Raw genomic sequence first — 15,055 nt, 5'->3', positions numbered from 1 at the left:
TTAATGTTTTATATTTAATGTAAACTATAAAAGTGACAATTGTCATAATACTCATCTCAGATCATTTAAAAATAATTATAATTAAAAAAGGCTAGTTGAGCATGTTTTGAGATGGTTTCAGTGATTGTAAAGCATATAAAGGTGACAATTGTCATAATACTTATTTCACATATGTTTTAATTGAAAATAGAGAAAAATGATTATTTCAAACATGAATTAATATTTAATGTGTAAACTATAAAGGTGACAATTGTCATAATATTCATATCAGAACCTATAAAAATAATTTTAGGTATAAAATAGGCAAGAAAAAAATTTTTGAGCATGTTTCGAGATGGTTTTAATGATTGTAAAAAATTGTCACAATCGTTATTTTTGAACTTTTTTAAAGCAAGTAAGATAAAAATTTATTAAATATAAAATTAAATGAGGATGTACCATAGAAAAGTGACAATTGTCATAATCGTTATTTTTGAACTTATTTTGAAGCAACAGAGTAAAATAATAAATTGTAAACATGTTAAATTGAAATTTAAATGTGGATGTACCATAGAAAAGTGACAATTGTCATAATCGTTATTTTTAATCTTTTTTGAAGCAAAAGGGTAAAATTATATATTGTAAACATGTTAAATTAAAATTTCAGTGAAGATGTACCATAGAAATGTGACAATTATCATAATTATTATCTTTGAACTTTTTTTAATTTTTTTAAAGCAAATAGGTAAAAATGTATATTGTAAACCTGTTAAATTAAAATTTCAGTGAATATGTACCATAGAAAAGTGACAATTGTCATAATCGTTATTTTTAATCTTTTTTGATTTTTTTTGAAGAAATTATATATTGTAAACTTATTAAATTAAAATTTCACTGAAGATCTACCATAGAAAAGTGAAAATTGTCTTAATCGTCATTTTTAATCCCTTTTAAATTTTTTTGTTACAGGGTGAAATAATAAATTGTAAACTTGTTAAATTTAAATGTGGATGTACCAAAGATAAGTGACAATTGTCATAATGGCCATTTTTAATCTTTTTTGAAGCAAAAGGGTAAAATAATAAATTATAAACATGTTAAATTAAAATTTAAATGAGGATGTACCATAGAAATGTGACAATTGTCATAAACGTTTATTTTAATCTTTTTTGAATTTTTTTTAAGCAAAAGGGTAAAATTATATATTGTAAACATGTTAAATTAAAATTTCAGTGGAGATCTACCATAGAAAAGTGACAATTATCATTTTTAATTTTTTTGAACTTACAGGGTAAAATAATAAATTGTAAACATGTTAAACTAAAATTTCAGTGAATATGTACCATAGATAAGTCACATATCTAATTCTCAACTCCCTTTTGAAATTATTTTAATATATATATTTTGAAATTATCACATTACTCATAGTCATATCCATTATTTTTAAATTAGGTTAATATGATTTTGTTGGGAAACACTTAAACCTCTGGGCAGATGATAATAGTATCATATATGTTAAATTTTTTGAGCCAACCGGAATGGAGTTGAACTAGAAAGATGCATCAATATAAACATGATATTTTTGGGAACAACAAATTTTAAAATATTTTTTCTTTAATCTTTTAAATCAATTTTAGATCTTAGAAACTACTATTTGGATATATCTAGTAAAATATGCCCCCCTCTGATTATACTATTCATACAAAAAATCTATTTATATTGTTATCATCTAAATCGGTCATATATATGATTTTTATTTATTAAAATTTCAATGTAAACAATAACTTTATAATGAAATAGGTTATATAAATAAAATATCACATTATTTAACAATGTACGATTAAGCTTTATAATTAAAATATCATCAAGTATATCTTTGTCTAATTTTGTCCTTAAAGAGGTTACAGTTAGTGCTAATGCACTAAATGCTCTCTCAACTGAGACCTGGGTGCAAGGAGCAGCAAGAATTATTTGAGATAATTTAAATAATTCTGCATCTTGGTGTTTTCTTGAAACCCAATATTGCAAAATATTTTGGGAGGATGGCAATCTTTTGTTGTATAATAACGATTTTATTTTTAGTCTACTTGCTTTAAAAAAGTTCAAAAATAAGCTCAAAAAATTTTTTCTTGCATATTTTATACCTAAAATTATTTTTATAGGTTCTGATATGAATATTATGACAATGTCACCTTTATAGTTTACACATTAAATATTAATTCATGTTTGAAATAATCATTTCTCTCTATTTTCAATTAAAACATATGTGAAATAAGTATATGACAATTGTCACCTTTATATGCTTTACAATCACTGAAACCATCTCAAAACATGCTCAACTAGCCTTTTTTAATTATAATTATTTTTAAAGGTTTTGAGATGAGTATTATGACAATTGTCACTTTTATAGTTTACATTAAATATAAAACATCAAAATTATGACATAACATTTTTAAAATAATCATTATTACTTATTCCAAATATTAAAAAAAATGCTGTCGGTATTATGACCAATTCTCACATTTACAAACTATTCAAAAAAAATATTTTCATTAACATAAAATAAAAAAAAATATATATATCAAAAATTTTATTTTTAAAGAATTTACCAAAAAATTTTAAGATCAAAATTACAAAAATGTTTTAATAAAGATTTCCTTACAAAAGATTTTATTATTATAAAATTCTCAAAATATTTTCTCAAAATTATAGAAGATTTTTTTACAAAAAATATTTTTTATTTTGCTCAAAAATCTTTTTTCAAAATTTTTGTTAGCGAAAAAATCTTCGCGAAAAATTGATCTTCAAAGATTTTTTCCTCAAAATTTTGGGCGAAAAAAATCTTCAAATTTTTATTTGAAGATTTTTGTAAAACTCTGCTGCTAATCATTCATATGCAGGGATAGGATTATTATTATTTTTTCCATTCAAAATTTTGATTAACGCTAACATTTTTCATTAATTTTATATAACCCACAAAAATTTTGAATTTTATTTTTAAATTAGAATGCTCCAACAATTAATTAATGCATACCAGGAACTTGCACATACCGCTTTAATATTGGTCCCTTTTTATAGATTTATGTAGGTTAATTTTTATTAATAACAATCACTCACCCATACAAGTAGTGTGAAAATTATCTATATACTCCTGTTCTATTGATATATTAAAGATGTAATTTGAGTATCTATTTATAGATATATCTTAAAGGATATTGAGATAAATGATTAATTAAATACGAATTTATAATAAAACGAAAAATTTATCTGAAAAAATTATTTTACTTTATTAATTTGATAATGTTAAATATGCCTAAACTAACACCACTCTAAATGTTTTTCAGAAGATATATATGCTAAATAAAGTGATAAAATAAACTAATTTACCTGAAATGCACTGAATTAAAATAAAATCATAAATACTTTGAAAAGCAGGAGTAAAATTTTGACATCCTCTTCCTTTTTGCCCATCAATAAAGCTAATTTTTTGAGAGGGAGTGCAGTGTATAATTTAATTATACTTCTTAAGGGTGGTATGCAAAAGCACTGTTTCATTTCTTCAATGAATACATTCTTGATGTTACTTTGTTTCTAATTACAATAGAAAAAGTCGATAAATAAGTATTGAGATTATAAAAGTACATGATCTGGCGTTAGTGGCAAGAAATCCTGATAAACATTATCGAAATAATACAAATATGCTTCTAGTTCTCTATAATATTTTAAACATAAAAAACATTAATTTTACATCTCTTAATAAATGAATCATCTATCTCTTATTATAAATCAAAAATACTACTGAACTGATAATAATTAACATTTTTAAAACCCTTTATTCATATTATTATATTGGTCTCCCATAAATTCTCGCAATTGGTTATTTGTATTTTCATCTAACCGACAAGGAAACAATACATAAGATATCGCCAAGATAGATTTTATCTTTGTTTCAAAATTTTCATTCTAAATTAAAATTTGTTAGGATTTAAAAAATTAAATTTTGTTAGGATTAAAAAAAATGTATTTTACCTGGTGAGTAAACACCAATGAAGGGGTGATATCCCTTTTGTATAAACTATTCAAGAGAAGAATACAAAACCTGATGCTCTGCTGGTATTCTCTGGACATCATAGAAGCAAAAGCCGAATAATAGTAATAAGTTGCTTTACAGTCGTGAACCATAACCATCTAAAATTGGTTTAGGGTTTTTTTTAACAGAAAGAATGATTTAAAAAAATTTATATAAATACTTCTTGATCAGAATCAATTCCTTCTATAGATTTTAAAACTAAATGAAAATCACCAAATATCGCATTAAGTTTCAAAAATTGAACGTCACTGTAAATTCCAAATAATTTTGGCATTTGATAATATGAAGATTTGGTAAATTCTTTATATTTTATATTACTATATTTAAAGCTATGTTAGTTTAATATTGTTACTTGCAGTTTGAATAAATTCCATCAACAAGTGAAAAACGTAAGCAGATTTCCATATCTAAATATTATTGCAATTAAATGATAGTTTGTGATAGAATCAAATGTTTCGTATTATAATAAAATCAAGAAAAAATGACAAATAAATAAGATATAAATGATATTCATCATTAAAAAAATTATTAATCGTTATTTAAATTTTTTTCAATTTCAATCAGTTATAAATTTTAAATGATAAACCTATAATGAGGAAGAAGAAAGGGTAAAATTACAAGCTTAACATTCGAGATCTATGAAAGTAGGAGGGCTGTAAAAAATTATATTTATGGGCCGGCCCATTTTATATTTTAAAAAGTGTTATTCTTATATAGTGATGGAAGATCAACCGATTAACTCAGATTTAATTTCAATTAAAATATAAATTCAAGAATTTTAACCAAAAAATAGTTTTATTAAAAACAAATCGGCCATAAATTATATAGAATTTGGCTTAACATAGACAAGCTGCTTTAGAATGAGATCCTATTTAAAAATCCCGGTTATTCTTCATTCGCAGAGCCGGGTTGCTTCTATGAAAAATTATGATTGGATATTATTGATTTCCGCGTGGTAATTTTTATTTTGCTCTTTAAAATATATAAAATCTTTATATCATCTCCGGTTTGGAGTTATTAGCAAAATAGAAAAAAATTTAAAATTAGCGTTAATATTTTGTGCCTGACTAGTATTTATTAAGTCCTCAATCAATTTTGAAAACCACAAAAGAAACCGAGTTAAAACAAAATGTAAACAAGCTGAAATAAGCCAAGCCTTTGGAAACACTATTCTGAAGCTTATACCAACCATAAAGTAGTACTTAACTAGTATATTTTATTGCTTCATTCTATTTGATAAATCATTTGAAGGGGAAAAAATTAAAAGTTCCAAGTATCTGGTTTAATAATATTTTTCTTTCACCAATTTCGCCAGTCATAAACTTAAATTTATATCAATAATTAGTCCGTATTTAGTACATCTTAAAGTTTCAACCCGTTTGGTAGATAGTTTTAAGAAAAACCAATTATTGGCAAAAATAATTTTTACCAAGATTTGCATCATGCTAGAACGAAGAAGCACTGAAAATCTGGGTGAGCTAATTTAATATCTGATTAGTATTTAGTAATAATCAACAAAAAAACCCAATTATAAACACGAAATAAAAATAACAGCAAACCTTAGGTTGATTATCAACAAAATCACGAATTTTAACCCGACCCCTCAGATTTTTCTAAAATTTTTACTAGTTTTCGCATACATTATAACCAAGAAAAATATAAAATTTTAGCCTCCAGCTACAACCTGAGGTTGAGATAAAGCCTCTAAATATCAAAAAATGGAGCGTTTTGTGAAAAATGCACTCCCTTTAATTATAAATATCTTTAGACACAATTCTAGAAGCTTAATTTAAATTGCTTATATAGCTTAATGGTAGTCCTTTAAAGTAACATGTTAAATTTTGTTTATAATTTATATGTCGAAAACCAGAAAAGATCATAAAATAAAATCGACATTTTTTTCTCTCAATTATGAATAGGCTACAGAATTAACTAATAGCAAATCTTCAAGTTGGGCCGAGAACAGATTTAAGAGATATGGCATTTTAATCATTAGTCTATGCAAATATTCTTAATAAATATTTGATATTAATCAATAATTGTAATATAAGTCAAAAGCTATCAAATATTTTATGTTTAATATTTAAAAGAATAGTTATTAATGATCTGAGATTTTATTTTTGGTGGGGGGGGGGGGCTTGGTTAATTTATTTGATAAATTGAATCCTCATAAAAATAACTTTAAAATACAAATTAATTTTTAATTATAATTTATAGAAGACAAAATTTAATAAATATATTGCAAATTCAATCATTTTGACAATATGGAAATAATTTAATTTTAATTAAAATTTTCCCTAAGTAGCCTAAAAGCATGAAACTTTTGTATTCTGGGGATGGGTTCGCCGCTTTGAATAAAATATTTTTTCACATTCATCATCTTTTACATATGCATAATTAATTTCAGAGATATTTGGTTTATAAAAATTAAATGAATCTAATGTGTATAATATCTGATTCTTATATGAACGCTGAAGGTAGTTCTTTCTGCTAACCTTGTGGTAGTGTTTCCCATGGGCTATAAGAAAAAATGTCATTCCGATTTAATTCCAAAATCAAGTTCATGGATTATGAATTTTATTCATTTATTGATTAATACACCATCAGAAAAAAAAAACATTTTTGATAAATATTTAAAGTCTGATATTAAGAAAACTAATCATTTTAGTTTAGAAAAATAAGAAGTGGTTTTAAATGTGCAGTTTTACTAGCTCATTTCTATATCAATATGAGTTTCTTTAAAATTAGAATATAATTCCTTATGATTGCATAAAATTAGTAATTTATTCAATTGGTTCTCCCTTTTAAATTTTATTAATATAAAACGTTACCAGGCATCATACGACTCTTTTAATCGAAATTATGAAATTTTCGAATAATATCTATAAAATGGTCTCGAAAAACACTTCCAGCCTTTATAATATTTGAATTAGATAAAACTCCTTTTTCCTTGACCAATTTCTTTGCTACCTTGCCATGAACTCAGTCGTAGAAAATGCTTCTTGTGTTTAAGGTCCAAGAATTTTTATAAAACCATCACTATCTGAATTTTTCCATTTCGAGAATGTGTTGATTCAAATTTATTTATCAATTGCAATTATTTCACATTCATCTTTACTATTAAAATTATCTTCTAAAAAAATATTAAATTTTTTATCTCAGTTAATGGAAATTTTATAATGATTTATTCTGGTTAATCATCCAAAGAAGGCCTTAACGTATATGTTTATTCCCCCCCTCCAAACATTAAATCAGAGACCTGCGGCTCCAGAATTCCAGGTATGGCCGTGCAGCACTTTAATTTTTTAAAAATATACCCGGGCCAGGCCTAGAATTTTTTTAAAAAACCAGGGCCGGGCCGAATATTTTAAATCGCCATTATTATCTATAAAATATATTTTTAAAAAAATCCGGGATAAGCAAATAGTACTATTGCAGGATTTAAATACATAATATTTAAAAGATTTTAGTTTACATATATCACAATTAATAATTTATCAAATATTTATTACAATTGACTAATGATTAAAATGTATCTCCTAAGCCTGTGCTCGGCCCAACTTGAAATTTTGCATATTTATTAATTAATTCTGTGGCTATTCATAAAAAAATTGAGAGAAATAAAATATACCGATTTGTTTTATAAACATTTCCGGTTTTTGACATTTAAAATTTTTAAACAATATTTAACATTATATACCTTTAAAGGCCTACCAACTATATATATAAAGAAATTTAAATGATGCTTTTAGCTTAATTATATCCAAAGATATCTAAAATTAAAAAGAGAGAATATAGATCAAAATGCCCGGACCTTTGAGGCCCGTATCTCAGTCAATATTTAGAGTTGGAGGCGAAAATTTTATATTTTTCTAAGTTATAATATATGCAAACTCTAGTAAAAATGTTAGAAAAATATGTGGGGATAGGGTTGAAACTCATGTTGATTTGTCATGACCATATATAATAATAATTTTTATTTTATACATAATAATATCGTAAAAGGAACCAAAATTCACATTATTCTAAAAAGTAAAGATAGTTAAAAATGTAAATTTTTTGCTTGCGACAAAAAAAAGTTTTAAAATATCTAACGAGTCATTAAGCGAATGTTATTAAATGAGTTAATTTCATCAATTTTTAAAATAGCTATCTCAATATTTTAGTCAAAAGTAAATTATCCAAGCTTTGAGATTTTGGCTCCCGTTAGCAGAAATTTTTGGATATTTTAAAAAAATGAAAGCAAATTTTAGATATAAATAGACCTGTGTGCCAGCCGACCGCCGATATTTTTGGCCATGCCGAAAACGCCGCTGTTTATTAAAATCACGCCGACGCGTCTCCGAATTTTTTAAAAACAATTTCTATATTAAGCATTTTTAATTTAATAATTGTCAATATCACTGGTAATTATTTTATGTCAATAAAGATTTTGATGAATTCTTATTTTATACCTATTTTAACCAGAGTCGTTAAGGAGCGGCGCTACACTTTTTTAAAAACACCTGGAGCGCCCTAAATTATTTTTTAAATATTAATAAATCTATTTATTTGTAATTAAAATTTAACAAAAATGAAATATTATTTTATTTAAATTTATGCAATATTAAATGTTGAGGTGATTTTATATTGGTTATTCATCTAATCAGTTAAAATATTAAACATCAAGTTTTTCTTTCTTTTTATAATGAAATTTTTTGTAAAATCTTGAGTCATATTAATATTCATTTTATAGATATATGATAAAAAATAGTTTTTGATATTATGGATCCAGACATTATAGAAAAAGAAATCGAATTTCCATATCTATCATACAAATAATATTTTTCTCTTTTAAGAGTTAGATCTTAATGAAACGAATATTAGGGCCAAATGTTTATTATTAGTAAATAAAATTATTTAATTTTCAAAAGTAAGCAGCTTCAACCTAAAAAAGCACCTAAAAGTAAAAAAATCTTTCTTTTAAATACAAAATGATAACTATATATTTTTTAAATGGCTATAATTATTTTTAGGCAATTCATTATAGTTGAGCTTGGGTTGTTACTAGGGCTGTACCGATCCACATATTTTTCATCGATCCGATATTTATACTGATTTTTCACCACCCCCCTTAAACCAAATGTAATTAAGAAATCAATATTTTTTATGTTATGCATTTAATTTAATTTTTTTTATTTCTACAATTAAGACAAAATTATATTATAATAGGTAAAAAATAATATTATAATATGTAAAATAAATTTACATAACATAAAATAACAAAAAAAAAGTAAAAAGATGGGATCGAATCGGTTTTTACAGGTATCGGTCCGAACCGATATTTAATATCGGCACAGCCCTAGTTATTACATATAATGCTTTTTTAAATATATTTTAATTTTCTCATTACTTGTTCAACATCCTTTATTTTACTTTTTTTTTCTTTAAATTTAATTAAATTGTAACATTCAAATTAAAACTATACATTTAATATATTAATCAATTTATATTTTATTTAATCTTAATTCTATTTTTGCATATTTTTATATTAATCAGTAAAATTCAAATCCATTTTTAAGGTTAGGGTTCAACAAAAATAAAACAGTTAATAAAAAAAATTTAAAATTAATTATTAACTGCCAAAAAATTTAAAATCCTCTGCAAATGATTATAAGCTGCCTTTTTAATTTAAATACTGCCCAAAATAATAAAAAAAATTACAAATTAATTAACTGAAAAAAAATAAAATATATAACAAATGTTTTTTATACTGCCCATTTTGTTAAATATTTGTCCATTTCTTATTAAAAAATCTACCTTAATAATTTGATGTCTAAGATTTTAGTAAAAAATAAAATTGATTTTTATAAAACAAATTTCAATTTTATATATTTATATTTAGAGAGTACATGTTAATCAATATTCAAAAATTTTACAATAAAAAAGATATTAGCCAAAAAATAAAGTCTTCTAAATAAAAACAGTTATTAAATTTTAGTCAAAAAAATTATGAACCTTCAAAAACTGAAGGAGATAATGTAATCATTGATTATGTTATTGAGACACTAGTTCCATTATCAACCGTAGACCATTCTACCTTCGTCAAAATGATAAAAACGTTTTCCCGAAATGCTTTCTGAAGTATCTTATGTGTGTACTACAGCTGATTGCTGGAGTGGATTTAGAAGGTTAGTGTATAAAGATCTTCCTTGGGTGTACAGCTCATTGGATTGACTTAGTAATAAAATCTGCAGCCTTAGCCTTGACACGTGTTCAAGGCAAGCACATTTTCGATGTTTTGACCAAGATTATTATTAATATACATAAAAGTTTCAAAATTCATAACAAATGAATAAAAACTATTACTAGAAACTTGTGAAGGTGTTCATGTAATCTTAATTATTTATTTTAAAATTATATATAACTTTCCTTTTATTTTTTAGAATGTTTGAGGATAAAAGTTCTGAGATAGATGAAGATTTCCAATTTGTGGATGTTGATGATATCCTAAATAACAAGGCCGAAAGCTACGATTATGTACCACAATATTCACAATGTGCCTACCATGATATTTACCCCACTTCCCTCTAGTGCTGCTGTTGAGTACCTGTTTAGTATCTCTAAAAAGATTTTAGGGGAGAGGTATGGATGTTTGTTAAATTAAAATTTAGAAAATTATTACTTTTAAAAGCTAATAAAAGATTATAAATATGTTGATGTATCATTTTATATAAATAAAACTTTAAAAAAAATATATGATTTTGTTTCGTGTAATTTCTAAAAAAATGTAAATCAAAGGAGCGACTATGGAGTGGCTCCATTACTTGGAACAGAGCTAGCTCCTTTTAAAAGTTTAGTAGCAGGAGTTAGCTACATTTAAAAAGGAGTGTACAACTCTGATTTTAACATAATTTTAGAATTCAATCAGTCAAAAAACTAAAATTCCAAAAGTTACCATAATTTTAAATATTTTTAAAATGGGGACTTAATGATAGAAAGGGTATTTGATTAGGTGAATATGAACACCACTTATGATTGGGTCATGGGTTATATAATATGGTTACAGTGGATGGTATTAAATATCTTTTGTTGAAATCTTATCAAAAAAATAAGAGAAATTATTACTGTATTAATATAAATATGCAAATTGAATTTGATTTCCAGGCAGTCAATAAGCCTAGGTACAATAGATCTAACATAAGATATGCTAGATTGGAAGAAATATATTTAATTAATAACGTTATGAAAAGAATTGGGAAATACTATATCAACAAACTATGAATCAGATCTAGTAGAAGAACTATTAGGTTTTCTTTCAAAATTTAAAGAAACAGTTGAATTTCTATCTGCACAAAAGGGCCTACCTTAAACTTGGCATCATTTTTAGATGAAATTAAAGGATAGCAAATGATAATGATAACTCAGAAATCATTTCCCTAAAGGAAAATATGCTTAAAAATCTTATTTCCGGTTTGTGATTTGCAAGTAATAATAATTTATGTGTTGACTTCTCTTCTAGACACAAGATTTCAAAAACTGAAAATTGTGTCAATGTTTAATAAAAAAATTACACCATGACGTAATTTATTATGAAACATCTTAAACTTATTAAATATGATGATATTAGGGCAGTAAATATAGAGAAGGAGAATCAAGAAGAAAATTAAATTCTAATTATTTGACAAAATTAGCAAATGAACTTTCAACAAGTACAAATTATGATTCTACTTTAAGTGATTTAGAACAAGAATGCCATACTTTACTTGGTAAACACCATTCACAAGATATGGATGTTCTAAATTTCTGGAGAGAAAAGAGTTTCAAACTTCCTAATCTTTCCTTGCTAGCTAAAATATTCTTTGTGTTCATGTAACTAGCACATTTAGTTAAAGAGTTTTCTCTACCACTGGGTTGACATTGAATTCAAGGATATCATTATTATATCTGGAAAATTTAATTAAAATAAATTAATTTCATACATTATAATTATAAAATTAATTTTTATGAGTTTTCACTTCAATAATGATCTAAAATATGCCAACCTGTAGTATAGTGTATATTTCAATTTTTCTTAAAAAAATATATAACAGTACTTTACACCACCTATGTTGACAGTGGATAAAAATCTGCATGCCGATTAAATTTTTAAAACTCGCACTGGCCACCAAATGTTTTGTTGGCATTCAGGTCTAGATAACATACAAATATTATTCTCTATTTTTTTGTTACACCCCTGTGCCCTATATTAGTAAAAAAAACCTAGATTGGGTTAAAATAATTTTTTAATTCTAACAATAACAAAGCTACTTGAATTTAAATTTTACTTTTAAATTCATAACTTTTTGTTACTTGGTCTTTAAAAAATATTGAATCCGAAAACTTATATGCTAAATCTAGATTTTATTTCTGTTTTCCAACTAATTTTAAAATGTTATTTTGGCCTAGGCAAATTTTTATTATTAAGCTAGGTTAAATATTTTGTGTTTTAAATAATTATGACTACATGTATATTTTAAAAGAGAAATTGAAAATATAGGAAGTGAATGTAACTTAAATGATTAATCAAACTATTTTTTAATTGGTTAATAATTTTTTTTATTTTAGGTCTACTTGGGGTTGTAATTTATTTTTGAGCTTAGCCCAGATTTTAAAATAATCTTATTTTACACTCCAGCCATGCATATCTCTAATATGAAATTGATGAGCCATATTTTTTTTGAAGAAAGAAATGGGAATAAGATGATATCACATTTACAAAAATATTTATTTATCATTTCAGAATCATGTTCAGGTAATAAAATATAAAAGAGATGCTTGCAAAAATATCTCTGGTTATCACATAATTTGGCATTGTTTCATTTATGTTAAACTTATATTAAAACGAACTTAATTTTTTTTTACAGATATATCTTTTTATAAATTCTAATCATGAATGTTAAATTAATTTATTTTACTAGTTTATTAATTTCGTCAGTAGAATTTTGATAATGCATGTATTGAATGAACTAGGAAATATATATTATATTATAACAATTTCATTATTAATGAATAAACTTGATAGATAAAACTGTCTAAAATATCCCAAATCCATTGTTTAGGAAGATAGATCTGTCTTGAAATATCTTCTTTCATTATATAGGTAAATAATTTACAATGCATAAAATAGCTTTCTTCAAATTCTTCAAGGCTACCTTTTCTCTAAAATTATATTTAGTAACTAATAAAAAAGTATTAACATTGTTGAACAGGAGTCTGTATCGTAACTGATCATATAAGTATTCAAAAAAACCACTAACTAATTATAAATTTTTATATCATTTCTAAGATAATATTACCAACAAAATATTTATTTAATATTTCAACTTGTGGCATTTTTTGCTCAGAAAAATAATTTGATGCTATTGTTGAAAATCTAATTTAATTAAGTAACAAATAGTAATTCTTTTTTAGTACTCATCATAGGCATTCTGGATCTCATTCACCTTTTTCTCATTAATACATCGCTGAAAATTGTTAAAAAACTCAACAACTTGTTTTGGAATTGCTATATCCATTTTTTAAATGAAAGAATGAATTATGGTCCCCACACGAAATCGAACGCCTTTATTTAACAGCAAAAAATGGTGTCATATAAAGTTATTTTATTTTTTTTATTCAACACGCTTGTTTTTTTATTCTTTGACAAATAAATATTAAAAAAAAGTTGTTTATTTTTTTAATATATTTTTTTTATTTAATGGAAAATAATGGTAATTTTAAAATTATTTTATATGATGCTTTTATTATTTAATATATTTTTATTTAATAGGAATTAAGATATAATTTAGAACTAAAAATTTTTTACAATTTATGAGCAATTATGAGAAGAATACCTTTTCAAATTATTATATATCGCTTTCTAAGCCTCATCAATCCAATATATTAATATATGAGGAGGTCGGATTTTCAAATCTAGCTCAACAGACTTAATAAAAAAGAGAACCTTTAAACAAGGATGAAAGAGTAAACCAGCTAGTATATTTTTTTGTGTTTTATTAAATATAAAAGGGCATGACTAAAATACGCGTCCCCGAAAACTATGCGTCCCTAAGCGTCCCCGGTCAAACGGGTTTAATTTATATAATATTAATAAAAAATCTTATTTAGCTTTATAAGATGAGTTAAAAAATGTTTTTTATGATTTAAAAAAAAAATGATAACTTAGTAAAATTTTTAAAAAATTATTTTTTTAAATTAAAAACTACGCGTCCCCGGTCAAGATACATTTTTTTAAAAAAAATAAAAGCAGATTCATATTTAGCTCATTAAATGAATAGAAAATGTTTTTTATGATTTAAAAAAAAATGATAACTTAGTAAAATTTTTAAAAAATTATTTTTTTAAATTAAAAACTTCGCGTCCCCTGTCAAGATACATTTTTTTTTTTAAAATAAAAGCAGATTCATATTTAGCTCATTAAATGGATATAGAAAATGTTTTTTATGATTTAAAAAAAATGATAACTTAGTAAAATTTTTAAAAAATTATTTTTTTAAATTAAAACTACGCGTCCCCGGTCAAGATACATTTTTTTTAAAAAAAATAAAAGCAGATTCATATTTAGCTCATTAAATGGATATAGATATTTTTTTTTATTTTAAAAAAAAGTGGTAACTTAGTAAAATTTTTAAAATACTAATTTTTTACATAAACTAACTACGCGTCCCTACGCGTCCCCGGTCAAGATACATTTTTTTTAAAAAAAAAAGCAGATTCATATTTAGCTCATTAAATGGATGCAGAAAATGTTTTTTTTTATTTAAAAAAAAAGTGGAAACTTAGTAAAATTTTGAAAAAACACTTCTTTTTTTTCATTTTTTGACTAAAATACGCGTCCCTACACGTTCCCGGTCAAGATAGATTATTTTTATAAAAATAAATATAGAATCGAAATTATTAATACCATTTTTGGAATCTCCTTAAAAAACTATACACGATTCTATATTCATTTTTATAAAAATAATC

The 15,055-nt window shown here is 24.3% G+C and overlaps 1 protein-coding gene across 1 annotated transcript in view; it reads right to left on the bottom strand.

Annotated features, from left to right (window-relative positions):
* LOC135930574 (eukaryotic translation initiation factor 3 subunit L-like) overlaps positions 1-13,605 on the bottom strand; it is a 46,443-nt gene extending 32,838 nt beyond the window's left edge. The window contains exons 1-11 of the mRNA XM_065467407.1: positions 13,505-13,605; positions 13,387-13,463; positions 13,288-13,346; positions 13,106-13,249; positions 13,006-13,056; positions 4,422-4,476; positions 4,230-4,369; positions 4,009-4,167; positions 3,809-3,942; positions 3,622-3,691; positions 3,403-3,570 (exon numbers count right to left, since the gene is read on the bottom strand). Of these exons, the coding sequence (XP_065323479.1) occupies positions 3,403-3,570; positions 3,622-3,691; positions 3,809-3,942; positions 4,009-4,167; positions 4,230-4,369; positions 4,422-4,476; positions 13,006-13,056; positions 13,106-13,249; positions 13,288-13,346; positions 13,387-13,463; positions 13,505-13,605 (1,158 nt within the window). The remainder of the gene's footprint in view (positions 1-3,402; positions 3,571-3,621; positions 3,692-3,808; positions 3,943-4,008; positions 4,168-4,229; positions 4,370-4,421; positions 4,477-13,005; positions 13,057-13,105; positions 13,250-13,287; positions 13,347-13,386; positions 13,464-13,504) is intronic.
* Positions 13,606-15,055: the final 1,450 nt, after the last annotated feature.

This window comes from Gordionus sp. m RMFG-2023, chromosome 5, assembly GCF_954871325.1.
Source record: "Gordionus sp. m RMFG-2023 chromosome 5, tfGorSpeb1-WG-v2, whole genome shotgun sequence".
Lineage (NCBI taxonomy): Eukaryota > Metazoa > Nematomorpha > Gordioida > Chordodea > Parachordodidae > Gordionus > Gordionus sp. m RMFG-2023.
The sequence above is the reverse complement of the archived record's forward strand: the minus strand, read 5'-3'. Positions and strand labels throughout refer to the sequence as shown.